This window comes from Pinus tabuliformis, chromosome 6 (assembly GCF_031772625.1).
Source record: "Pinus tabuliformis cultivar Carrire ecotype Pingquan chromosome 6, CPIR1, whole genome shotgun sequence".
NCBI lineage: Eukaryota > Viridiplantae > Streptophyta > Pinopsida > Pinales > Pinaceae > Pinus > Pinus tabuliformis.
The window spans coordinates 1,726,008,479-1,726,034,904 of NC_142292.1; the positions used below are offsets into that span (position 1 = coordinate 1,726,008,479).

The 26,426-nt window shown below is 36.2% G+C and overlaps 1 protein-coding gene across 2 annotated transcripts; it reads left to right on the forward strand.

Annotated features, from left to right (window-relative positions):
- LOC149265707 (phospholipase D alpha 1-like) lies at positions 1-24,241 on the forward strand. 2 transcript variants are annotated; one of them, XM_089429697.1, is made up of 4 exons: positions 1-150; positions 21,223-21,322; positions 21,544-23,431; positions 23,684-24,241. In XM_089429697.1, exons 1-4 carry the CDS (start codon positions 47-49, stop codon positions 24,127-24,129), a joined length of 2,538 nt encoding a protein of 845 aa, XP_089285823.1. In that variant the 5' UTR covers positions 1-46; the 3' UTR covers positions 24,130-24,241. The 2 variants fall into 2 exon arrangements, with proteins under 2 accessions (XP_089285823.1, XP_089285825.1); XM_089429699.1 differs by lacking the exon at positions 1-150 and adding an exon at positions 20,898-21,070.
- Positions 24,242-26,426: the final 2,185 nt, after the last annotated feature.

Sequence of the window (26,426 nt, forward strand, 5' to 3'; positions counted from 1 at the left end):
CTGTTAAGAGTTTCCATTGGGGTTCAGACATCTTTAAGATTGTGAGATGGAGTTCTCTTATCTGGCATTTGCATTGAACACATTATTCATCCTTGGCAGTTCATTTATAATCATATGCTGGATTCGCTGGATGCTCAGAAGGTTCAAGAGGTGCCTCTTTCTTCCTTCCCCATCCAAAACTCAGAATGGTATGCTGTGTCCATAATGCTTCACATTTTGATTGAATTGTTTTTCATCATGATTGTGTTTTGTTTCAAAGGTATTTTAAATTTCACATTTTGATTGAATTGTTTTTCATCATGATTGTGTTTTGTTTCAAAGGTATTTTAAATTTTGAGTGAGACCATCTGATTTGTTAAGAGTTTTTTATTTTTACATAATTTTAGGTGGTGTGGTTTTTTAATAACGATGATGTGTTAGTTTGTATTATTGGATAATAGCAAGTGATAACTATCTTTATTGCTAATTTATAATAAGTTATCAGCAATGCTTATTTAACAATTAAACTATGATAAATTTTTCCATAAAAATTCATAATATATCTCACATTAAAATAGATTTAAAAAATTATATATATATAACTAAGTTATATGGATAGTAGCAAGTGATAACTGGCTTCATAGTTAATTTGATAAGTTATCAAAGATGCTCATTTGACAACTAAATTATGATAAATTTTCCACAAAAATTCATAATATATCTCATATTAAAATAGATTTAAAAAAATTATATATATTATATATATATATAAACTGAGTTATGTAGGTTATAGTATTATTTTAAAAAATATAAATTAATATTATACCTATCATATTAAGAAATTAATTTTTTTTTAGGAGATATTAAAAAAAATAAATTATAGAACATGGTTATGTTAAAATCTTTGGTTGGTGGTCTATTTAATGTGAAGAGTTGTTTTTAGTGCGATTTTTTAGACTTTCATGTGACAAATCTGCAGGAAAATTTTGAGGTGAAATCTTGATTTGTGTTATTTAAACTGATTTTTTGACTGTATATATGGATTCAGCATCCTGAAAAATCCTTAGGGCACTTGAATTGTGCAGGGGTTACCAATCAAAATTGTGATTTCAATAATTCCTATCGAATTTTAAAGAAATTAGAGAGGGAAAAATCCACCAAAAATAATTAAAAAATCACACTAAAAACAACTAATTAGTATGACCCATTCACCTAAAACTTATAATAATAACCTTCAAAATCAATCCCATATTACACTTATAATAATAACCTTCAAAATCAATCCCATATTACACGTACAAAATCAACCAGAATATATATAAAAATTAAATAAATTAAATCCATTATAAAACAAACTACAAAGGTTTATTTGCCATCATTTCTGCAAAATCCAACTAAATTAAATCCATGGGAAGAAGGGAAGAAGCCACATGTTTCTGTTTTCCATATTTTCTAGAAAATCACTTCTTTTCCTAACATAATACCTAACATAATATGGCATGAAAAACGGCGGGCAACTGGTCATTCCTGCCTTAATAATATAATTTTTAATGTTTTCCTACTTTAATAATATAATTTTTAATAAAATAAATAAATTTAAATATCAAAAATACTAATATAAATAAAGCTGACAAATGAAAAAATACCGTGACAATTATATTAAAGCTTACAAATGAAAAAATGCAGTGACAACAGAAACTGACGGCGAGGGCGAGATACATTGGCAGCCAGCAACCCTCACAGTGGCAATGCCAAAGTGCAGAATGGTTTATCAATGGTGTAAGCCCAGTAGGAGAAAGATCACTTTTTATCTACAATATTAGATGATATGACTGTTTGAATAGTGTTTTATGGTATAAACGGATTTAGCGTTATCAAAAATGTCAAGGGCATTCAAAATCTTGAATGCTGATATTTCTAGAATTTCTATCTAACTCTTATTAAAATCATGTCAGAATTTTTACTATTTTTTGGATTATACAAGCAATATGAAAGCAATTCCCATCACCAACTCAGGCCTCTAGAATTTTGGTGTTTCGAATCAATTTGCAGCCATCTCATCCGTGTCTCGAGCTTCCGCTTCTCAATTCTTGTCATGTTCTAGTTGCTATAACAATTAAATAAAAACACCAATAACAAGAGGGTCATGGAACTTTGTTCAAAGGTACTATCAATGAGTATTCTCTTACAGGGCCAGCATTTAATGCTTTGTATTCTGAATTTGATAGGGTTAACTTATTATTTTTTCTAAAGTAGGTTGAGATTAAGCTATAGCTAGCTGGTCTATTTATATGAGATGTTTGGACATTTATTGGGATAGTTTAATTGCCCTAGAGTGGCTTCTATTTTTAACTCCTCCCATAAGATTTGAAGTTCAAATCTAGTGAAAACTAAATCTCACTCAAACCAACTAATCTATATCTAATTATTTCTTAAATTTAGTTATTGTTAAATCAACCTTTTATATTGAAATAATGTCCAAACAATCAATCAATGGTGAATTCTAATTTCTTTTCTTATATATATATATATATATATATATATATTCAACATCTAATTACCCATTATAAATTTGTGTAGATGATTGGGTCCAAATGCATTTAGCCTAATATGGAAAAGGTGTCTAGCTCAATATGGAAAAGATGCTGTAATGTAATGTTATGTAAACATTATAAATGAAATAAAATTGGAGACATCAAATTATTTAAAATTAAATTAAAAAACTATAACAAACTAATGTTTATAAATATTGTTACAGTATTGAGATCATAAAGTGAATTTACTCTTTGGTGGTATTTTGCTATAAGAATCATGGTTTTGTCAATAATGTGATAATATATAACTAGCCTACATCCATTTTAATTCTGGATCTATTAAAAAAAATTAGGTGCAAATTTTTCATCAATTTTACACTCAAAAAAAATTTGCATCTTGAAAGATTTATTCTCTCCACATTTAATAAATTTAAAATTAAAATAAATCTAAACTATTTTATATACCAAAGAAAATTAAACATAAATAAAATAACTTTAAAAAAACCATCCCTGCCAGGTATAAAATAACCTATATTTATTCATATAAACTGACTCATTATATTTATTTATATAAACTAACCCATTCTCATCATTTCCCTGCGCAGAGATTCGGGGTGCTCAGAAATTCAGGGTTCTTAGCACTCTCGCCACCCGTGCTCTAAGAATCTCTAATGATGACCACCTTGATCAAGAGAAATCTCATCTTATTGAGGTTTTTGAAAATAATGGGTATAGCAGATCCCATAGCCTTAAGGCCTTTCGCAAAGCTAGCAAAGAACGGAGGGTTAAACCTGCCCTTTCTGATCCTATCTCTAAGGTTCATCTCCCGTATATCCAAGGTACCACCAATAGGATTGCCCATATTATTAAGAAGAATAATGTCTCTTCTTCCTTCAAACCTCTCCATACCATTAAAAATTCTCTTAGGTTAGTTAAGGACCCTATTGACCCGAAGGACTCAAAAGGGGTCTACCTTATTCCTTGCTCCTATGGTATCCCCTACATTGGAGAAACTGGAAGATCCATTAAGCAGAGGATCAGTGAGCATGCGACTGACATTAGACACAATCGTTCCTGCACATCAGCCCTTGCGGGACATGCTGAGAAATCAAAGCATCATGTATGCATTGAAGAATCTAAGGTCATTGCTAAGATTGGTCATTTCCACCACAAGAAGCTCATAGAAGCGATTGAGATTGAGAGGTGATCCAGGTGGATCTTTAGACACCTTGGCATGGAAATGCTCAAAAATAAAAAGTGATCAGAATAATGTCGAACCAGGACCAGATCGAAGAGCTCATCTTCCTGATCGTGGAGGTGCAAATGGTTCGTCAATCCGAGCCTAGATGAAAAAGTTATCGCGAACGAAGTTCAGCTTGATCCTTAAGAAAATGAGGTTTTTCCATAAAAATTCGACTTTAAGCCTTAAGAGGCAAATCACAATCAACATAGTCCAAAGGGCAGAATTAAGGCAGGGCTTTAGGACCCCCGATCAGCGATCTTCGATATCGGAGTCGAGGGCATGATAGATGCAATATAGGAGTTGTATCGTTATGCGATCGGCGATCGACGCTTTACAGTTATGCAATAGGCACTTTACAGTTATGCGATCGGTGATGAACGGGACTTTAGACTCTGCGATTAGCAATCGCTGATATCGGCGATTGGAGCGATCATCGATCGGCGTCAGCATATACCATGTATCAGCGAAGGACCCGGGCCGCAGCGATAGCGATATAGCAACGCAATCTCAGTCGTCTGATCCGGAACCAATCAACGGTCCAGATCTAATCGGCGACATCGACGATCGGCGATCGACGCCTTGCGATCCCGACTTGTGATATATCCTGGACTCGATAAATTTATAAGTCCGATTTTATAAATTTTGAAATTCGAACTGTCGGATTTTTCAATGATTTTCAGTGTTTTTTCAGGTTTTCGTCATATCGTTGTAAAACGATAAAAGGCCTATTTTTAACGGTTGTTGCACCCGTCGATTGTTCTATACAAACGGATTCTATTACAAGCCAACAGACCTCCGATTTAGATGCGGCCTTGTCCCAAAAACGTGTTATAAAACACGATGGGTAACAGAGATGCGGGGGCGGTGTGCCAAAGGAAAAAGGCAGGAGAGACAGTGCCAGAAGAGCCCGAGAGCCTGTGTTGGGGAATTCTAGAGAGCTTGAGTGCCAGAGACCTCAATGAGGAGGTTGCGTCGATGGAGAGCCGCAGAACGAGAGGGCCAGGCATTGCACAGAGATAGCTAGAGCACTGCAGAGAGCTACAACGAAGCATGATAGCTAGAGAGTGCTTGAAATTCTGGAAAATTCACAGAGCTGCAGATAAACCCAAGTGATATAGGGCCAGATAGCCATAAAGCTACAGAACGAGAAGACTCGAGTGATTCTCTCTTTATGATCGATTATGTTACTGTTGATCGATTCTTCTCTTTGACTGATTCTTGTGATCGATTCATCTGTTGATTAATGATCCCTTGATGGATTCTTCTGTGATCACTTATTCCACTTGCATATTGATGCTGTGAGATCAGTGTTTCCGCAAGCCTCAGCACTTTGACAGTTGCTTCAGCACAGCGCTCCTTCACATGGCCATTCATAGTGAGACCGTGACAGATTGAGAGCGAACTGTGTCTGTGCAATGATGATGTGAACAGATGTTCACTGTGGATCGTTTTTATCCACTTCTTCATTCATATCTTTAGATGGACCGTGGTTGGTGTGAGGTATATGATTTATTCATATATTTCTTCTTTTACATTATGCTGCAGATCCTAGATTGATATTGATGCAGGATCTTCTTTATTTTCATGTTGTCATGATTCCTTGCTTCGTGTTATGTGGAATATTCATATGATGTACTTTATGCTTTGAGATCCCTTATTGTATGTTTCTGGGATACTCTTGTTGTCGTTGTGCATGTGTTTTGCTTTGACATCCCTTTTTGTGCCATGTTGGCGGGATGCGCACCATGCATGTTTGGTGTCATACTGATAGGAGTTTTGATTGAGAGTTCTAGTTGTGGAATATCTCTTAGAGCCACTCATGCGTGAGGGCCTTCTTCCTTGTATGATCGAGACATCGAACCCTTGTGTACATCACTTTTATTGACAGCACCTAATGCAGCGGCCTACACCACCTTGATTGGGGCCCGGAGACATAGTCCCTCCTGGACGAACTCCGTTAACAACGACTTATGTTTTTCATGCGCTGATGATTATTATGTTCCTCTTCTTTTCCGTATGCAAATGTGTTCCTTAATGTTTTTTTAAAAAGCAATTTTAACACATCACAAAAGTAAAAGGTCATGGTAAGGTCCTTCTTCACACCTGAACCTAGATCAAGAGGCATGCCAAAAACCTTAATAGGGAAGATGGCTGGAAATTAAGTAAAAGTTGGATCTGAGCTCTCGCCTCTTAACTTTTCTGCCCTCTCCTCCCCCTTTCGTTACTTGGCTTCTGGTGTTTTCCTCCTCAAAAAATTTTGTTGTCCTCTTTTCTTTACTTTCCTCCTTTCAATGAAGTGAGCTTTCCTCCAACGTTTAATCCTTAGTAGAGTTTTGATAAAATTTTAGTTCTTAATTTTGAGGTTTTAGAATATACATAATTCAAATATTTGTCTTAACCGAATATTCTAAAAACAATATTCTGAAAATGAATGGCATCAACCTACATTGCTATTTATAACGTAAAAGATTACAGCGCATTACACTCAACCACACTCATTCATTGATTTAATATTATTATATATATTTAAACCACTTTAATTTTATGGAATTGGTACTCATTGATTTGATATTATTATATATATTTAAACCACATTAATTTTATGGAATTGGTATGCTAAATTATCAACGGAAATCCAAAAAGTTGAGATATATAATAAATACATCTTCTCAACAAGATTAGTGAACCATAAACTCATTCCAATTAATAATAAGTGCATGCAAAAGGTATATTGTTATAAACAATGAAGTTGATTCTTTATCAAACAAGGTAAGATTAGATATTCCCTTCTTCTTCTTTTTTCCAGCGGCACGCTATAGAAGTCAGGGTTTTTGGAAATATAAGAAGTCAGGGTTTTTGGAAATATAAGGGTGGTTTTTTCTTATTTATTTATTTCAGTCTGGGTAGGATGATTATGTATATGAGAGATATAATATTTTATTTATTTATTTTAGTGTGTAGAATGATTATATTGGAAGAAGTCATTAATATAATATGTTAAAAAAAATAAAAATTAATAAAAGATGTATTTTTTTTTAAGTATATGGTTATAAGATTAGTAAACAATAAACTAATAATACTAAGTATGTATATAAGGTATATGGCTATTTCATAAGTGCATCCATGAAATACATAAGTGCATGTAATAATTACTTAATAAATTTAATCATATTAAATGTTTGTTGTTTTCTTTTTGGTTTCCAATGTTCTTTGGAGAGCATGGCTCACAATCATGTCCCTCTCTTGAGCATTGGCATTCATGAAAGATTTTCAGTGGTCTTGCCCGAAGGGGCCTTGATGGGACCCCTCCTTGACCTTGAGCCCCGAGCCTTGATGGGGCCCCTCATGCATCGTTAAGTAGGATGGGGCCCCACCTTGAGGGGGTCTTCTGAAATGGGTCCCCCTTCACCCCACCTTCCAACCATCCACCAATGGGGCCCCACCTTGAGCCTTCGGCCCACCTTGATGGGACACCCATCCTTGATGGGGCCCCACCTTGAGGGGGTCTCCTGAAACAGGTCCCCCTTCACAACCCCTTCCAAAGAAGGGGTTATTAACCCCTCCGAAATTGACCAAAACCCCCATGATAAACGCCCCTCATCAATAAGTGAGATGGTGTGAATGTGATTGTAGGTGTGAGTGTGAGCAAAGGGTCCCCTCATAAATGGGACCAAAAAGACGAAGGGTCCCCTCATATATTTTTGTACCTCGCTAGGATACCATCAAGGTTAGGGAAGTCAGGTTCAGGTCATCTGGACCTAAGCTTAACAAAAACTGATGGAACACCCGCTAAGGCACAAAGCCCTGGTTGGCTAACCCGGGCACCCAGCCACATGTAATTGAACTATGCCTGCTAGGAGGATAAGCCCCTCATTAATGATAGCCCACCTTGACTCAGTGCCATTAGTGATTCCAGGGCAAGGCATAGGGGTGTTGAGGCCCTTTTTAAAGGTGTGGCATACTATTATTTGCACCCTAATGACTTAAGCGCTCATTATTGATTCAAGCTCAATATTGCACTGCATTGAGTGAGCCGCATACGAGTATAACCAATTTCATTCCTGAGATGGCGTCAAACCCAGGAACACCATGCCTTGTTGGAACCAAGATGAACCATCACTTTTCGGACCTCGCTTCTGAACGTATGTGCCTCGCTTCTGAACCATCTCTGAACGTATGAGGTTAGGGAGCAAGGCTGCCTTGCTGATTGGTTATGGGGTTACCACCCATTATGTGGGCCCTCAAGGACTACCAGGTTTTCTCTCCCAGCACATTGCTAGGGTGTCCCAGATTCACAGATGATGTTAGGGAGCCAGGGTACTGCCTTGCCTCAATCAATGTGGTGCCACCCGTCTGGTGATGAACGAGTGGGCCTGAGGGGGCAGACATGACTCGCAACCCCATTGCTGGGGGTGTCCATCATTTAGTTAGGGTGCAAGGGCTCCTTGCCTGAGTTACATGGGTGCCACTTCATTAGGTGGTCCTTCAGGGGGAACCCAGGGCTGATCACCAAGTTCGAAGTCTAGAGAATAAAAACATATTCATATCCCACTTCTTCACCCCTGTGAGCATCACCCGATGCAATGAGTGCTAAGTGAACTATTCAAAAATCATGAGAAATTAGTCACTTTACGACTACCTCTCATGGAAATGGTCATACTTTGAATGACTTACTTAACGCAGTTGAATCCCAAAAATGATATCTAATATAATGCACTGCGAAAATCCCCCATACTTAAATTCAAAAAGAGTCAAGGGATCTCTACCTAAATGGTTCATGAGGCACAATACTTGCTAAGGTTTTGCAAATGGGGTAGCAAGCTAAGTGGGCTTGATTGTGGGGAAAAACTCCACAGTTAAGCGCGCTTGAGCCAGAGGAGTTCTGGGATGGGTGACCTCCTGGGAAGTCCTGGTTACCGGGTGCAAGCCCCGGAAGTGATGATTGACGCTATGTGATTCGTTCTCCACATTTCACTAGTTTCAATCCCACTTCTTCACCCCTGTGAGCATCACCCGATGCAATGAGTGCTAAGTGAACTATTCAAAAATCATGAGAAATTAGTCACTTTACGACTACCTCTCATGGAAATGGTCATACTTTGAATGACTTACTTAACGCAGTTGAATCCCAAAAATGATATCTAATATAATGCACTGCGAAAATCCCCCATACTTATATTCATAATTATTTGAACATATTTTCTATCTTAAATAATTCATCTATATAAATTTATAACCCTTTTATTTATAAAAGAGATTTTAAATATAAATAAAGGTTAAATGCATATAAGTATTGGGTACACATGGTTGCATAAGGCTAGGGTGTAAAATAAACATGTACAATGATTTTCACAACAAATGGAAAAGCTATAGTATAAAGATCAGCATAATAAGTAATAAAAGAGGTATAGTATAAAGATTAAAATAATAAGTAATAAAAGAATCTAGAAAAAGGAGAGTTAGCTAGATGTACTTGAATTAATTTCTCCCAACACAACCGAGCTTGGAAACCATGACGATAAGAACAAGGTGGTCTAAGATATTTTGATCAAGCAATTTGGCTATGAGGAGGGTTACCCCTACTATAAGCTTAGGGTTTACAAGTGGTTGCAAAATTCCTTTCGTAAATGGACGTTATGACACTAAGTTTGAGGGTTTAAATGGAGGCATGCCAGTAGTTATGGAGTGTGGGTCAACATGCCATTGTGGTTCAAGCTGCAGAAATTATCGCAATAGTGTTTCGAAATCAAGGTCATTATCAATAGGTACTTAGGAAGGGATGGGTTTATATTCTATGGAGCCAATTACAAGGGGATTCACACAAAAGCAAAATTGCTTAGAAAAACCATCCCATTTAAGGCGTGGTTAGCATGTTAAAGTTAATGGAGATATGGAGCCAACTACAAGGGGATTCACACAAAAGCAAAATTGCTTAGAAAAACCATCCCATTTAAGGCGTGGTTAGCATGTTAAAGTTAATGGAGATATGTATTCTAGGAGAGAGTCAGTGCATTAGTTATGTGTGAGACTTAGATTAGGAATTTGTTCATATTTTCTAGGTGGTTGTTCTAACCTCCCTATTTGATTGTAAACTATTTATTCATGGAGATTAATGATGAATGTGTAAAGCGTTCTGCCAGAGGCAGTCTCAAAGTGAAGCCCTCACCTGAGAGCTACTCAGTTTGATGAATAAAGTCTCTGTCTTCAATTTCTAACATGGTATCAGAGCTTCATGGTTGAGTAAAGTAAAACCAGAGTGCTTTGGTGATTAGGTGAGTGCTTGGAGCAAGATTGTGGCCCTGAGTAGTGCAAAGAAGGCCTGGTGAGGAGACGGAGCACGGAGAAAGTATAGAGAAAATCTTTCTCTACTTGATCAACGCTCTTTTTGTCTGACGGAGCACGGAGAAAGTATAGAGAAAATCTTTCTCTACTTGATCAACGCTCTTTTTGTCTGAAGAAACGTGCTTTCAGGTGTTAACCAACTCCCCTCTATGAGAGAAAGTCACGATGTTTGGCTTTCACTTAAAGAAATTTCTTTCAACGCAAATCCTGGAAAGGAAGTCGCGTTACTCTGTTGACCAACCCATTGACTGTCGTGGCCGTGGAGAGTTGACATTGTGTGTTGTTGTTCAAGTGAATCAGTGGTGACCTGAGAGCAGCGGATCTGGTGCAGTGAGCATAGAGACGTGATCTGCTACAAAGGAAGCGTGGATCTGGAACGTAGGGGCCAAGTGGGGCCTGCATATCTGAGGATTTGTGTGCTGGTGTAGCGGATCTAGTGTACTTCAATCAAAGTGGGTGTTGTGAGCTTTCGATCAATCAGTGCATTATAATGTTGCAGGGTTCAATGACGAGCTGCGTTTGAGGGCGAATAGGCAAACTATTACGATGAGGGGTCGGAGATCGTGTGTAGCGGTTGCAGCTTGGTGTATCCGTCTGTGTGCTCTAGAGGTTGTTGGGAGGCCGAGTGAAGGAGCAATGGAGTTGGTGACCGCGTGGTTGCAACGAAGGGACTGGAACTGACTGGCTTCGTGAAGCCAGAGCAAACTGTTGGTGCTTTTTCATGCATAGTGGAAGTGGTTGATGATCCACAAGAGGCAGTGAGCGTAGAGCGACAATCGAGGCCCTTGCTATGCCAATTCGATTGCAAAGGTGGCTTGTTGATGCAGTAGGGAATTAAAATTATAGCATGTGTAACAGCCTACGCCAATTCGATTGCAGAGGTGGCTTGTTGCTGAATTAATCGTTGACTGGCCTGCCATTGTCCGAGCTAGAGACCAACGCAGTGGATACAAATTTTTTTGGGTTATAACATTTTTAAAAAAATTGTTGGGCGCATTTGATAGAGATTTGTTATATATGTAAAAAAAAGGAATCATATTTTTAAAAAATGGAGGGTTTCCATGGGGACCTTGTTTTTTGGCATCCAATTAAAGGAGTTTTTCATTTATTAAGAGAGCACCCATTTTTTTTTGAGATTGCTCCTTGGATCTGGAGATAGATCCGTTTTTTAATCGTTGGAGGTCGAATTTTTTATTTCTTGAGGGAGACTTGTCAAGATGAATAACCATATGGCAGAGGCATATCTAAACGAGAGCAATAAGCTTGACGGATCCAATTACTCGAATTGGAAATTTAAGTTGCAGATCTTGTTAGAGGGGACAAACGCATGAATGATTGCAAGTGGTGATGAGTTGAAGTTGACCCTAGCTACAGGAGGAACAACAGCAACAATCCAGGACTAGGAAAAGAGGGAGAACAAAACAAAAGTGATGTTAAAATTGTCAGTGAAACATTGTATTATCCCTCACATCTGTGAATGTAAATCATCAAACGACATTTGGAAAACCCTAAAGGACCTGTACAAGATCAAAAACACAAATCGCCTGTTGTTTTTGAAAAGCAAGATTCTCTCCATCAAAATGGAGGAGAATGAATCAGTGGCTACGCTCATCTCTCAAATCAAGGAGCTTAGAGATAAGTTGGGCGACATAGGAGAGATAGTGTCAAACACTGATCTGGTCATAATCACCATGAATGGTATGAATGATGACTATCAGATGTTTATCACAGGCTTGAATGTGAGAGAGAAAGCCCCCAATTTCAAAGAATTGACAAGAATCCTGATGCAAGAGGAAGAGAAGCAGATGACTCTGAAACCCCAGAGTTAAGATCTTCCTCTAATGGCAAAAAGGAAGCCCTTAAGAGGGAAGGAAAATGCAGGATAGAAAGGCAAAAGTACACCACAAAGAAAACCACCTCAAGGTATGTCCTCAAACAAAAGTGATTCAAGACCCAAATGTTTTTATCGTGGTAAAGTTGGTCACATAGCTAAAAAATGTCAGAAGAAGAAGTTTGATGAAGGTCATTATAGACATAAGAAGCATGCAGGACACTTTGTTGATGAAGATCATAATTAGAATCTCAGAGTGTTTGTATTTGATTCCGAGTTCTTTGCTAAGGATGATGAAGCAGAAACTTGGTTTGTGGACTCGAGAGATTCCACTCACATGACAGGTAATAGACATTAGTTTGAGAATTTTAAAGAAACCAGCAGTGGTGCAAATATCTACTTTGGTGATGATAGAGGGTACCAGATCAAAGGGTATGGTAATGTTCCTGTCGTTTTTCCTCATGGAAATATTAGATATATTCAAAATGTTATGTATGTACCTGGAATAAAAAAGAATCTAATCTTTGCTTCTATGATAACAAATCAAAACCTTAAGGTAGAGTTTTTTAAGTCTTATTATGTTCTTAAAGATTTTTTGGATTGTATGAAGCCAATTGCATTAGGTATTCGAGTGGGAGGATTGTATAAGCTGAATGTAAGAAGCACACCACACCAAGCCTTGACCTCATCAGTTATGACTGCAGAAGACTTATGGCATCAAAGATTTGGTCATATCAATTTCAATGACCTACTGCTACTTCATAAACGAGGTATGGTCAATGGTCTTCATGTTTTAAAGAATGTTCATGTTGATTGTGAAGCATGTGCTCTTGGGAAGATGCATAGGGATGAGTTTCCTGCAAATGTAGATAGAAAGAAGAGAGATATACTAGAGCTTGTGCACACTGATTTGTGTGGGCCGATGCAAACAAGGTCATTAGGAGGTGCCTATTATTTCCTATTATTTGTTGATGATTGCACGAGATTTACTTGGGTATATTTTCTCAGAAAGAAGAGTCATACTTTTGAATATTTTAAAGAGTTCAGAAGCATGATTGAAAAACAGATAGGAAAATTCATCAAAATTCTCCACTCGGGTCAAGGGGGAGAATATAAGAAGGGTGGTTTCATCAAATATTGCAAGGACCATGGGATAGTTCAGCAGTTCACAGTACCCCACAGTCCTCAACAAAACTAGGTTGTAGAGAGGAAGAACAGAACCTTTATGGAGTGTGCTCGAAGCATGTTAAAAGGTAAGAACCTATCTAATGGCTTTTGGGCAAAAGCAATAAATATTACAGTATATTTGAAGAATAGGATTCCAACAAAAATCCTTGATTTTAAAACTCCATTCGAAGCTTTATTAGGTTTTAAGCTTGCAGTTAATCATTTAAGAGTTTTTGGCTCCAAAGCTTTTGCTCATGTTGTAAAACAGGATAGGAAGAATCTGGATTCAAAGGCCATTAAATGCATTTTTTTTGGGTACTGCACAGAGTTTAAAGCTTATAAATTGTTTAATCCCTCTACTCATAAAGTGTTTTCAAGTACAGATGTGGTATTCCATGAGCAGGTTGATGATGGAAACCATGAAAGAAAAAATGAAGAATGCCACATGCCTTTGTTGGTGGAAGATAAAAGTGATGATAGTGACAACCATGCGTAGCAGCAACAACAAAAACAACAGCAAAAAAGGACGATGTGGATGGTAGAGATGCAAGTAGCAGGCCAAGTCCACCAAGGGATGATCAGAACAGATTTGAAGCCAGTCCACCACTCAGGAGATCAGGTAGGCAAATTCAGTTGCTAGCAAGATATAGGGATCATGCTCTTATAACTAGTATGTTAAATGTTGTCGAACCCTCTAATTATAAAGAAGCAAGTCAATATAGTGAATGGAGGGTAGCCATGGAAGAGGAATATGAGGCAATACTAAAAAACAAAACCTGGGATCTAGTTGAACTACCTGAAGGAAAACAACTCATAGGTTGCAAATGGCTATACAAGCCTAAATTTAAAGCAGATGGTACTATAGATAAATATAAAACTAGGCTAGTTGCAAAGGGGTACTCGCAGAAAGAAGGCATTGACTATGAGGAAACGTTCACCCCTGTAGCTAAATTAAACACAATTAGAATGTTAATTGATTTAGCTACCAAACATCATTGGATGATACACCAGCTAGATGTGAAATTTGCATTCTTAAATGGGGAATTAAAAGAAGAAGTGTATTTAATGCAACCTGAAGGGTTTGTTAAATAGGGGGAGGAACATTTAGTCTGTAAATTGAAGAAAGCATTATATGGGCTAAAACAGGCACCCAGGTCGTGGTATGATAAAATTGATTCATTTTTCCTACAACATAGTTATAAAAGAAGCAAGAGTGACCCTAATCTGTATATTGTGTTTGATGAAAAGGGGCAAATTGTTTTGATTTCTTTATATGTAGATGATCTTATCATTACAGGAAATGTTGATGAACTCATTAAAGAAATCAAAGAGCAGATGTCACAGGTTTTTGAGATGAAAGACCTCGGAGAGTTACACTTTTGTTTGGGTCTTGAAGTCTAGAGGGATTCTAGCCAGACTTTTCTATCTCAAGGAAAGTATGTCAGGAGTTTATTGAAAATTTTTAGAATGGATCAGTGCAAAGCAACATCAGTGTCTTTATCAAAGAATACCAAACTTCAAAATATTGATGATTCTAAGGAGGTCGATGCAACATTGTATAGACAACTGGTTGGGAGTCTAATTTACTTGACTACAACTAGGCCAGTTTTGGCTTTTGCAGTCAATGTATTGAGCCAATTCATGTCAAAGCCTCTTGAGAATCATTGGGTTGCATCAAAAGGCGTCTTAAGGTATCTTCAAGGAACCTTAGACTTTGGTATTAAATATATTGATTCTTTTGATGTTAGATTGATAGGTTTCTCATACTCAGATTGGGCCGGAAATATAGATGACTGACGATTCATAACAGGTTATGCTTTCAGCATTGGGTCTGGGGTCATTGCATGGAGCAGCAAGAAGCAAAGCACTATATCATTGTCTTCAACAGAAGAAGAGTATCAAGCAATGTGTGCAACAACATGTGAGGCAGTTTGGTTGAGGAGACTTCTCCAGGATGTTGGAGAAGAACAAAAATATGAAACTGTTATCAGATGTGATAACCAGAGCTCAATCAAACTTGCAAATAATCCAGTGTTTCATAAAAACACAAAGCATATTGATACACAATTTCACTTTGTTAGGGAGAAGGTTCAGTCAAAGGAAATCCATATTGAATATTGTAATACTTGTGACAATGTTGTAGATATTTTTACTAAGCCTCTTGGAAGAATTAAATTTGAGTTATTTAGGGAGATGTTAGGAGTGCTAGTGAACCCTTTCTCCATTAAGGAGGAGTGTTAAATTTAATGGAGAAATGTATTCCAGGAGAGAGTCAATTAATTAGTTAGGTGTGAGACTTAGATTAGGAATTTGTTCCTATTTTCTAGGTGGTTGTTCTAACCTCCCTATTTGCTTGTAAACTATTTATTCATGGAGATTAATGATGAATGTGTAGAGTGTTATGCCAGAGGCACTCTCCAGGTGAAGCCCTTCCCTGAGAGCTGCTTAGTTTGATTAATAAAGTCTATGTCTTCAGTTTTTAACATAGCACGCCTTACCAAAAGTGACATAGGAAATTAATGTTGCAGACTTATCCATTTTTCACTTGTTTTACCCTCAACTAATATGCAACACATAGATCAATGGTAGGTAACTTCTAGAAATGGATCAAATTGCCATATTATGTTACAAAGGGGTTTTAGAGATTATGTTCATGTTTTAATAAATATTTTAGAAGTAATAATTTTATGGATTTTATGATTAGTTTTGTAATTATTTTCACTTTTACGTGGAAAGGTTTATAGGCCCTAAGGGTTAGAACCTTGCTTTGATATCATATGTAAAGGCCCAAACTTCAAACATAATTAAGTACAAATTATATACATAAAATTAAATCATTAGTTGATAAATAAAAAGAAGATTTTATAAATAATCACATAATCCATCATTGTAGACCGTAATGAGAACATATATGCGAGATGAAAATTTGATTCACTTACAACCTGTGGAGATCAAACTGACATGCACCACTCTCTGATCCAGCAAATAATAGGCTTAGTTGCACTATGTCTTTCTACAATTGGTCAACCCCAATCCCTCAACCAACTACCTCTGTCAGTGAATCCCTCCTATCTTAGAATTCTCCCAGGAAAAGAATGTCTCACATCTTCCTTCTCATCAATTAAATAAAACAACTTGTTCCAAAAATGGAAGGAAAATCTTCACGCACATAATCCATGTGTCGTCATGTAACTTTTATTTTTCTTTTAAGTTTTCCCTTGTCTTTTTCCATAAATTTACTCTTACTTATTTCACTCTTTTAATTTTTATTAATAAATTAGTTTCTTTTATTTATTTATTATGACCTTCACTTTATTATTTTATTTATTTATTTATTTATTATTATTATATTATTAATTCCATAATTTTGGAATTACATTAATGATTAAAAAATATGAGGGGATTACAGTGAAATGTTTCAACAGAATCAAGAGATGAAAATAAAGGTTAACAGGGGAATGAAACAAAATGATAAGAAAATATCTAGGTAGAGGCCATTATGATGGAAATAAGATTAAAAAGGTTAATTCATAAACAATGAATAGGAGACTTAATGATATTAAAATTTGTCTAAGGGGAACCAGCTTAAGGCCCTAGGAGCAGTGGGATCTAGGGGTTTTACTAGTGAGATGATGAATTTAACAACTTTCCACTTGACTTCCTAAGTTTATATTCATCCTCACGATTAAAATTATAGGATGATTTTCTATTTCAAATGTTTCTCTGATTATTCGAGAAGAGTAAAAGGAAATGGAAGTCAAATTTTTGGTTTTATCAAAACAAATGAGATGTGTAGAATTCTGAGAGTGTTTGAAGTTACATCTGATTTAGAGATTTGATTATGAAAATTGTCAACAATATGCTCTTTAACATGGGTTTGAAATGATCTTCCACTTTGGCTTATGTATGACTTTCCATGGGAGTAGGGGATTTGATAAACTCTTGGGCCCAACATAGGGTCAAATTTGTCTTTAGCAGGCCTAAATAATTGCTTAAGGGTTTTAAGGGGTTTAAATAGATTTATATTGGTTTTAATCAAAACCTTTGAAATAAGATTAGTGAACCCTTGGATATAGGGAAGAGACACTATGGTCAGGGGAAAGGAGAAGAATAAATGTTTTTGGATTTGGAATGGAGGGTCAATCGAAAGGCGCTATGGATTTGAGAGATTGAGTAAGCATTGGCTACATGGGCCTTGGTTAGGTGGGTTTTTGTGAAAATTTCATCTATCACAACAACTAGAAATTGTTTTCCTAATTGTTAATTTATTTGCAATTTGCTACGAAAAATACCAAATAACTCACATTGTGATTTTCATAAATAAACTATAGAAGAAAATAGTGTTGGAATTTGAGAAAATACTAGCACACACACACACAATAAAGATAACACCGTTATTTTTGGACAAAAGTCCCCGAAAAAACCAATGTGGGAAAACCAGTGCAGCAGATGAGGGTTTTATTTTATTATGCAACAGTGAAATCTGAGTACAATCTATAGATGCCCAACTAGCAATCCAAACAACAAGAAAATCTGGGAAAAACTATTTGAAGGAATTACCCTTCCTCCATATGGAACCCCGACACGAATTTTCTTTAGAAACTTGTCCTTCTGGACTCTTTGTGTCAGCCTCTACGCTGCTCTGCGCAGACCCTATGATGTCTAGCCTCTGAACTGCCTTTGATGTAGTCGTTCCGCCTGTCTTTGCTGAGGAAATTGCTTTTATGGTACTCTAGACCCTCTGCCCGACCCCTAGAACTAAAATTGAATTTCTCTCCAACAAAATCGAATTACTTCTGAAGCAACTGTGCATTCCTTTGTGCTACCTCATTGGGAATAACTCAACCCCTTGTTGTTGCCTCTCCGGACCTAGAAAAAATTCCTATGGATCACTGTCTCTGCCCCTTAGCGACCCTGCTTCGATCTCTAGCTCTCTAGCAACTGTTGCTTCTCTCTGGAAATTGATCTGCCAAAAATATCGAACTACAGTAGTGTCTTCTCCAAGTGCCCATCGACTTCCTCTTATAATTCATTGTTGGAGCACCAACGACCAAAATTAAAACTTAATCAATGGCTAGGATCATCTTGGAGTTTGAAACATAGTTTGAAACATTATTTCATTATATACATAATTTAAAAAAATTATTTAAATTATTTAAATTAATAATAGACACAATATTCAATGCAATTTAGCCCAAAGTTAATCAGGGCATTTTTAGTTCTAAATAAGTCAAATGATAAATCAAATGTGAGTTTAAGGTGAAATATGATATGTAACATTCACATATTTTTTTTTGCAAAATATGATAAAATAACTTATTTTTAAGTTAATTAAAATTCTAAAATTAAATTTTATAAGTTTTATATAGCTTGAGTGGGCCTAATGGTTAAGAGCATGTGTTTCCTCCTAAGAGGTCACAGGTTCAAAAACCAAAGGGAGGTAGAGTACGTATGCCTTCGTAGACTTAGCAGTCAAATCAGTGCACGGAGGTGGGTCTCATACACCAATTTGGTATGTGGCTTGGTTGTGACCTTAAAAATAGATATTATTAACAAGTTATTTTTAAGTTAGCTAAAATTTTAAGATTAAATTTTATCGATAAAATTTTATAAAAATAAAATTTGAATTTCGAAATAATTTCAAACAAATTCAAAATTCAAAATATTATATTGAAAAAAAACACAAATTCCTTTAACTCTTCCATATTCTACACTTAAAAAAATCAGTACGCCACTAAAACAAATGAAATCATTACACTTAATTAAATCATTGATATATTAAAACTAGACCTTTAAATGTTTAATATAAAATAGCAAAATAACAAAATATAATATTATATTACAATCAAATAATACTATCATACTATAGTATAGATGACATCATCCATTGTAATGCCACATCTTTGTATATTAAAACCTTTTAAAACATATTAAATAATAACCCACGAAATATTCGCCAAGTATATAGCCCACGAAATATTGGACGTCCAGGGCAAGGAAGGGTACGAGAGTATAACACAGCAACAGTAAAACCATTTAAAGCACATTAAATAATGCGTAGTTTAATGAGGGGAGGAGTTAGTTAGAGAGTTATGGAAATTAAAGTTATATTTAGAGGAAATTTGGTAAATATTTTTTTAAATTTAAGTTATAGTTGTTAAATTTCAAAATTTTAGGTGTTTTAGAAGTTGTTAATGGTGTTGAATCTATTTCTACCATCAAATGATACAAAGTGATGCCTTATTTTTCAATTAAATGAAAAGCAATTTTTTTTAATTAAAAACATCGTTCTCGGTCTATTCTTTATTTAATGAAATGATATGGTTTTCTATCTAATTATTGTTTTCTTGTTTTTAGTATTTGTAATGGAAATTGTTTGTAAGTATTGATTTTATATAGTAAAAAATTAAAAATACTGTAAATTCAACATTGTATAATTCTTTCTGGGAAATTTTGATTTTGATTGAATTTTAATTATTAAAAAATAAATATGCATAATTAATTAATTTTTAAAATTAATGAGTAAATAAATAAAAATTATTTAAATAATAATAATTTATATAGTAAAATGTTATTTTTATTTTTTATATGAAAAATAAAATAAATGTTTTTTAAAAGATAATTTTTTAATAAAAATTATGTAAAAAGGAGTAAAATAGATGTTAATAAAGAAATTTCATACTTTTAAAACTAGATTGAATTTAGGCTGGATAGAAGTTTGTAGTAGGATAGTATGATGCTATCACCAATGTTAAATAGTAAAAACAATTTCTAATAAGATGTTATCATCAAGATGTGATAAGGTTTTGTGAGTAATTTAGTTTATCCCAAAATTAGTTTCGATTCTCAATTTTTCTGCTATGAAATTTGAATTTGAATCATGATAAAGACTAAACCCCTAAAACTCTCTCATGAAATTTGAACTCAAATCATAATAAGAACTAAGCCCCTAAGAATTTGAACTTAAAAGATTGCTAAAATTAAGCTTTCTATAAATCAATTGATTTACATTTACAAATAACAAATTTATACACTTTCAAAATATAATATACCATTTTCAATTTCTTGTTTAAAAGAAGAAAAGTCATGGTCTAAAAATTGAAAAAAAGAAAAGAGAATGATATGCTTAAAGGCTCTATCACCAGGATTGTATGGGAAAATAATGGGAATTTAGGCGGGATTTTGATAAAATCAAGTTCTACCACTATGGAAATTCTTACAGGATTTTGATCAAATCTGGCGGATTTTGTAAATCTAAATTACAACTATCCAGCTTCAAAATTTGGGGCGCTCTGATATATTTGATACCACTGAATTCAATTCCACCATCAAAATACTATTCAAACAATCCTATAACAAAATATTTCCAATAATTTATGACAGTCCAAACAAATTTACACTGTCCAAGCAAATTTACAGCATCTTCTGAGCAAATTTACCGCTCCGTAGACAACGCCCTCGAAAATAGTTCTGCTCGTAAACCATTTAGCATTTATCCACTTACAAAGACGACCTCACTTTTTTCTTACAGATTACAACATCTTTCTAGAATGTCGATTTCTTTCAACGTGCACATTATCTGTCTATGGACTTGTTGGTTGTCGGTACTGAATGTTATCCACAACTAACAGCGCCATGCAATAATTGCAATTTTGTTAGCAGAGAATCCAGTGTACAGCTGGAAACCGCTAATATGGGTCAAAACCATTCATAAAAGACGGATAATAAAGGTATCCGAGTGTAGATCACCTTAAATCTTTTGGAAATCATCACCCATTGTCTCTTAGTTCCCCACATGGTGCCCACACTTTTGAGAGGACGCCCATTTCAACTTTTCCCAGAAGAGATAAGGCTTCTCACAAATAGGACATCAATACTCAACTTTGTCCTCAATGTTTTGGAATCAATTATTGTATTGTGGTCCACCATTGAAGTTCTGACTTTATGTCTGTGAACAGCAGCAGTAACCTCCATGTAATTTTCAAGAAAAACATGTTCCATTGAACAGTGGTCTAAAAACCTGCTGGTCTTCAAATTCCCTGTACTCTTATAAATTTGCGTAGCTTGAAACATCTCCATAGTTAGTGCATTGCATTACTTTTGTGATTTACAGATTTCTAATACAGGTCTCCAATGGCATCCCAAGTAGTTCATGGTACTCTTACTGCCACTATATTTGAAGCTAGGCACCTCAGTCATGGAGGCTTACCCAGGTTGCTGAGAAAGGTAATGATGTCAACCACCTTTGATTATGGATCTTGTATTTGATGTTTACTGAACAGTAGTACATCTTGTTGAGAATTTTCCAAGATCCTGGTTTTGGTTCTTGATTCTTGTTTCTCTACAAGGTGAGTACCTTGCTGAAGCCCAGGTTTGATCTTTTGTTTAAGAATGCATATCATTTTGTAAAAACTTTGAAGTAGAACTGATGAATTTTTGTTGAGCAGGTGGGGGAGGAAGTTAAGGAGCTTCTCCATCAAGATGAGCACAGTGGATTATATGCCACCATAGATATTGGTATTGCTAGAATTGCAAGAACCAGAGTTCTGTCCCGTGAACCTACAAACCCAATTTGGAACGAAACTTTTCACATACTCTGCGCCTACACGTTGCCTTCTCTGGTTATCAGCGTTAAGAAGGGATTGGAAATCTCTGCACAAGTGGTTGGAAGAGCCAAGATCCCAATCTCAGAAATCCTCAGCGGCAAGGTCATCGAGGGCTGGTATGACTTATATAATGAAGACTTTTCCGAACAGCTGAAGAAATCTCAGATCCATGCCCGCCTTCAGTTCAAACAAGTCTCAGAAGATCCATACTGGGGTTCCGGGATTCGAGATCGAGACTTCCCAGGAGTCCAGCATGTGTATTTCAAGCAGAGGAAAGGATGCAGAGTCAATCTGTATCAGAATTCTCACTTATCAGAAAACTATCGTCCCAGGATCGAGTTAGGTCATGGTGAGGAGCGCGCCTTATACAGGCCTCCGAGACTGTGGGAGGAAGTGTACCAGTACATTGATGGAGCCGAGCAATTTATATACATTGCTGGATGGTCTGTAAATACCAAGATTACGCTTGTGAGGGACAAGGAAAGGATGATCCCTGGTGCAGAAACTGTGACATTGGGTGAACTTTTGAAGAAGAAAGCGGATCAGGGAGTAAGAGTTCTGGTCCTCATCTGGGAGGATAGAACGGCCGTGGAGCTTCTCAGAAATCAGGGACTCATGCAAACCCACTGTGACGAGACATTTGAATATTTCAAGGGCACCAATGTCTACTGTTTTCAATGTCCCAGACACGCAGACCGTTCGTTGAGTGCATTCCAAACCGTGGAGATTGCAGCAGAGTTTACCCATCACCAGAAGACTGTGTGCTTGGATGCCCGCGTCCATGGCTCTGAGAATCGCGAGGTCGTGAGCTTCGTTGGAGGAATCGATCTCTGCGATGGAAGGTATGATAACGAGATCCATCCATTGTTTAGGACTCTTGATACTGTTTACAGGGATGATTTTCATCAGAACAATTACAAGGGAACGGATCTTCGGCACGGAGGCCCTAGGGAGCCATGGCATGACGCTCATTCTAAGATCCAGGGCCCTGCTGCTTACGATGTGGTCACCAATTTTACTCAGCGCTGGACAAAACAGGCCGATCCCACACTGCTCCTAAATCTTGAGGAGTTACCAGGCCTATTGCCGCCTGGAACAAATTTTGAAGGTCCGGAGACCTGGAATGTTCAGATCTTTAGGTCTATAGACGATGCTTCAGTGGTCGGATTCCCTGCAAATCCCTCCGAAGCGCCCGAGCTGGGTTTGATTACTGTAAAGGATCAAGTAATAGACAAAAGCATCCAGTGCGCCTACATCGAAGCCATTCGCCGAGCCAGGGACTTCATTTACATACAGAACCAGTACTTCTTTGGCAGTTGCGCTTCTTGGGACCGAGATCAGGACTGCGAATGCCTGCATCTGATACCAATTGAGATTGCGCTAAAGGTAGTGAGCAAGATCAGAGCCCGGGAGCGGTTCGCCGTGTATGTGCTGACCCCAATGTGGCCGGAGGGAATACCGGAGGGGGATACTGTGCAGGCAATCCTGCACTGGTTCAGGAACACCGCGCGCATGATGTATAAGATGATCGGCGAAGCACTCAGGGAAGAGGGCCTGGACCATGAGTACCGCCCGACTGATTATTTGAATTTCTTCTGCGTGGGGAACAGGGAGGTGAAGCTCCCGGGCGAATATGAACCTCCAGAAAGACCAGAAGAAGGGACCGATTACTGGAATGCGCAGATTCACAGGAGAACCATGATCTATGTCCATGCCAAGCTCATGATAGGTAGGCACTCTATTTCATTTTCTTGGTTTAGGGTTTCTTCGGGTTTTTCATTTTCTTTGTTTAGGGTATGGAACCCGAAAAGTTTCAGGGCTTTTTGGAGTTTATGAGCTGGAAAATGTCTGGTAATTTATCAATTCAAGTTTACTTGAACTATCTTAACAGACCCGCTATATTTACATTTAATATTTTTGAATGCGCCTGATTCTCTTACTCATGCCGGAAAATGTTGTTGTTTTCTATTATGCTATGCAGTGGATGATGAATATATTATCATAGGATCAGCCAATCTGAACCAGCGATCCATGGACGGAGCCAGAGACACAGAAATAGCCCAGGGCTGTTACCAGCCAGAGCACATCAACCAGCAGGGTCGCCGAGCTCGAGGGGAGATATTCGGATACCGAATGTCTCTGTGGTACGAACATTTTGCGCATAAGAATGGAGGCCTGCGGCGTGAATATCTTCATCCAGAGAGTGTTGAATGCGTGAGGATGGTGCGCCGGATCTCCGAGAAAATTTGGGAGTCATTTGTTCGGGAGGAGACTGTGGAGGATCTGCCGGGCCATCTGATGCCATTCCCTATGCGGGTGTTGGAGGACGGTTCAATGGATGAGGAGGAGGATATTGTGTTCCCTGACACAAAAGCTTCTGTGAAAGGCCACAAAATTGATGTGCTTCCTCCCATCCTCACAACCTGATCACTTAGCCATTACTCCTTGGATGCTTATTATGCGTGGCATGCTATTTTCAGACTTGTTCCCTCGCATCCTGTGAGATGTTAATAATAAAATTATTGTCTGTTTCTCTGAACAGGGATTAAATGATAGTGGGTGATCTTTAGACCGCGAGCTCTTGTGGATAGTCATTAAAAATACGCCATTCCTTAATGGTGGTAGTGTAAAAACTTTATCCGTTATAATTTCAAACAGTACGAAATTAATATTAAATTTAATATTAATAATTTTATTAATAATTTTTAATATTATCAATTTTAATATTATTGAATTGTCATTTCTGTGATTTATATCAAAATTTTTAAGACAGGTTTTTGGGATAATTATATCAGAATATATTTGTCGAATCAACACGATGAACCATACTTGTGGGTTCAAAACGCGTCCACAAATGAATTCTGATATAATTATCGCCGAAAACCTGTCTCAAAAACCTTAATATTATAAATCATATAACTAAACACCTTATATTATAAACTTAATATGATAAACTCTAATATTAAACTTCATATTATAAACCTTGATATTAAACCCAACATTGATATTAAACCCAACATTATAAATCCCAAATGTTATAAACCCCAAAGCAATCACATTATTATTGCGATAAAGTTGTGTGGAATTATTGCGAACACGTCGTTGCCCCCGAAACAAGTGGTGTATAGTCAACCAAAGTGGGAATCAAGAGACATGAATACCCCATGGGAATCGCATAATGCGAGTGACAACGGACAACTCACCAATGAAGGCTCCGATGTGATATTTTATTCGAAAGGAAATGATGGCAAAAGAGAAAGTAAAGTGAAGAAAATAGTTATCTCAAAAAACCGAATCATATTGGTGAAACTGATTTGAATGGGTGAAAATTACATAATGGTTAAGAGCATGTATCTTTTTAAGAGGTCACAAGTTTAAAATTAAAAAGGCAAAATATGTATGTTTTTAAAGATTTAAGTTTTTTATTCGATAAACAAGAAGATTTTATATATTAATTTAGTGTCTGATTATAACTTTAAAACAACACCACCACCACAAACTATATATTTATCTATCTACCATAAATTAAAATAAAATGATGAGAAAAATACAAAACATACCCCTCACATGTTTTTGGTAACTTATTTAGATAAAAATAATATATTTAAAATTAACAGGATATATATATAGAGGATGACTATTTTCTTTTAAACTTGTTGCTTGGTTGACCCCTGTCTCGATGTTAGCAAGAATGAAGGACTCAAATTTGACTAGACTAATATCATTTCTAATGAGATTTATTATCAATTATGGAATTTTGACAGTTCAAAAATATTATTCATGTTTTCTTATATGATATGTGTTTTAGACTGTGGAAATATATTAAAGACCTACTTAATAATCAAAATGTAAATATATATGAGTGACTTATTCAAAAATATTATTCATGTTTTTTATATGATATGTGTTTTAGAGCATGGAAATATATTAAAGACCTATTTATTACTCAAAATGTAAATATATATGAGTGACCTATTCAATTCTGGTATCTTATATTATGGAACCAAAAGGCTTTATTTCACTTCTATCAAGTTTTAAAAAAAATTGTTTTGAAGTCCAAGAAAAATATTTTTTTGTCTTAACATAAGCAAGTTTTCTAATGAGGCTCAAACTTTTCTTCTGGGAAAGACATTTTTGAATGCTAAGAAATGTTTTCTTATGTTAGACTTTATGACATTGAGGGAAAGCTTATGCTGTTTCCATATTATGTTTCCAATAAATGAAAAGTCCATTAGTTAATTTTTAGTTGAATGGAAGCAATTGTCATTTCACTAAATAACTAAAACTTATTTAATTAACTAATTATAGGTCCCTAAATATAGAATTTTTATTAAACTAGGAATTTAAGTTGAAAAACTAACTAACTAATTTGATTATTCTCATTTATTATTGTTTCATATAATAATATAGGTCTTTGAAGATTTAAATAAAAAAGACCATCAATGAATTCTTAGTTGAATGCAAGCCATCGCGAAATAATTAAAACTAACTAATTAATTATTGAATTAACTTATTTTAGGTCCCTTTCCTTATCTCTTGGTCCTGTCTGATTACCCAGTCTAATGTAGTTGTTTCCTAGTCAATTATAGTTGTTTCCTGGTCAATTATAGTCGTCTCCTCATCAAATATAGTCGTTAGATAACTTGCTCTCTCTATTTATACTGCAACCATGATCTGGTTCTTCAACTTGTCCTGACGATGAACCACACTGGTTGGTTCAAAAC

Excerpts from the sequence above, each read along its gene's own strand:
- LOC149265707 (XM_089429697.1), top strand. The coding sequence starts at position 47 with ATGGAGTTCTCTTATCTGGCATTTGCATTGAACACATTATTCATCCTT. Across the intron at positions 21,323-21,543 it reads TACCCAGGTTGCTGAGAAAG|GTGGGGGAGGAAGTTAAGGA; the intron begins GTAATGATGTCA and ends TTTGTTGAGCAG. Across the intron at positions 23,432-23,683 it reads CCATGCCAAGCTCATGATAG|TGGATGATGAATATATTATC; the intron begins GTAGGCACTCTA and ends TATGCTATGCAG.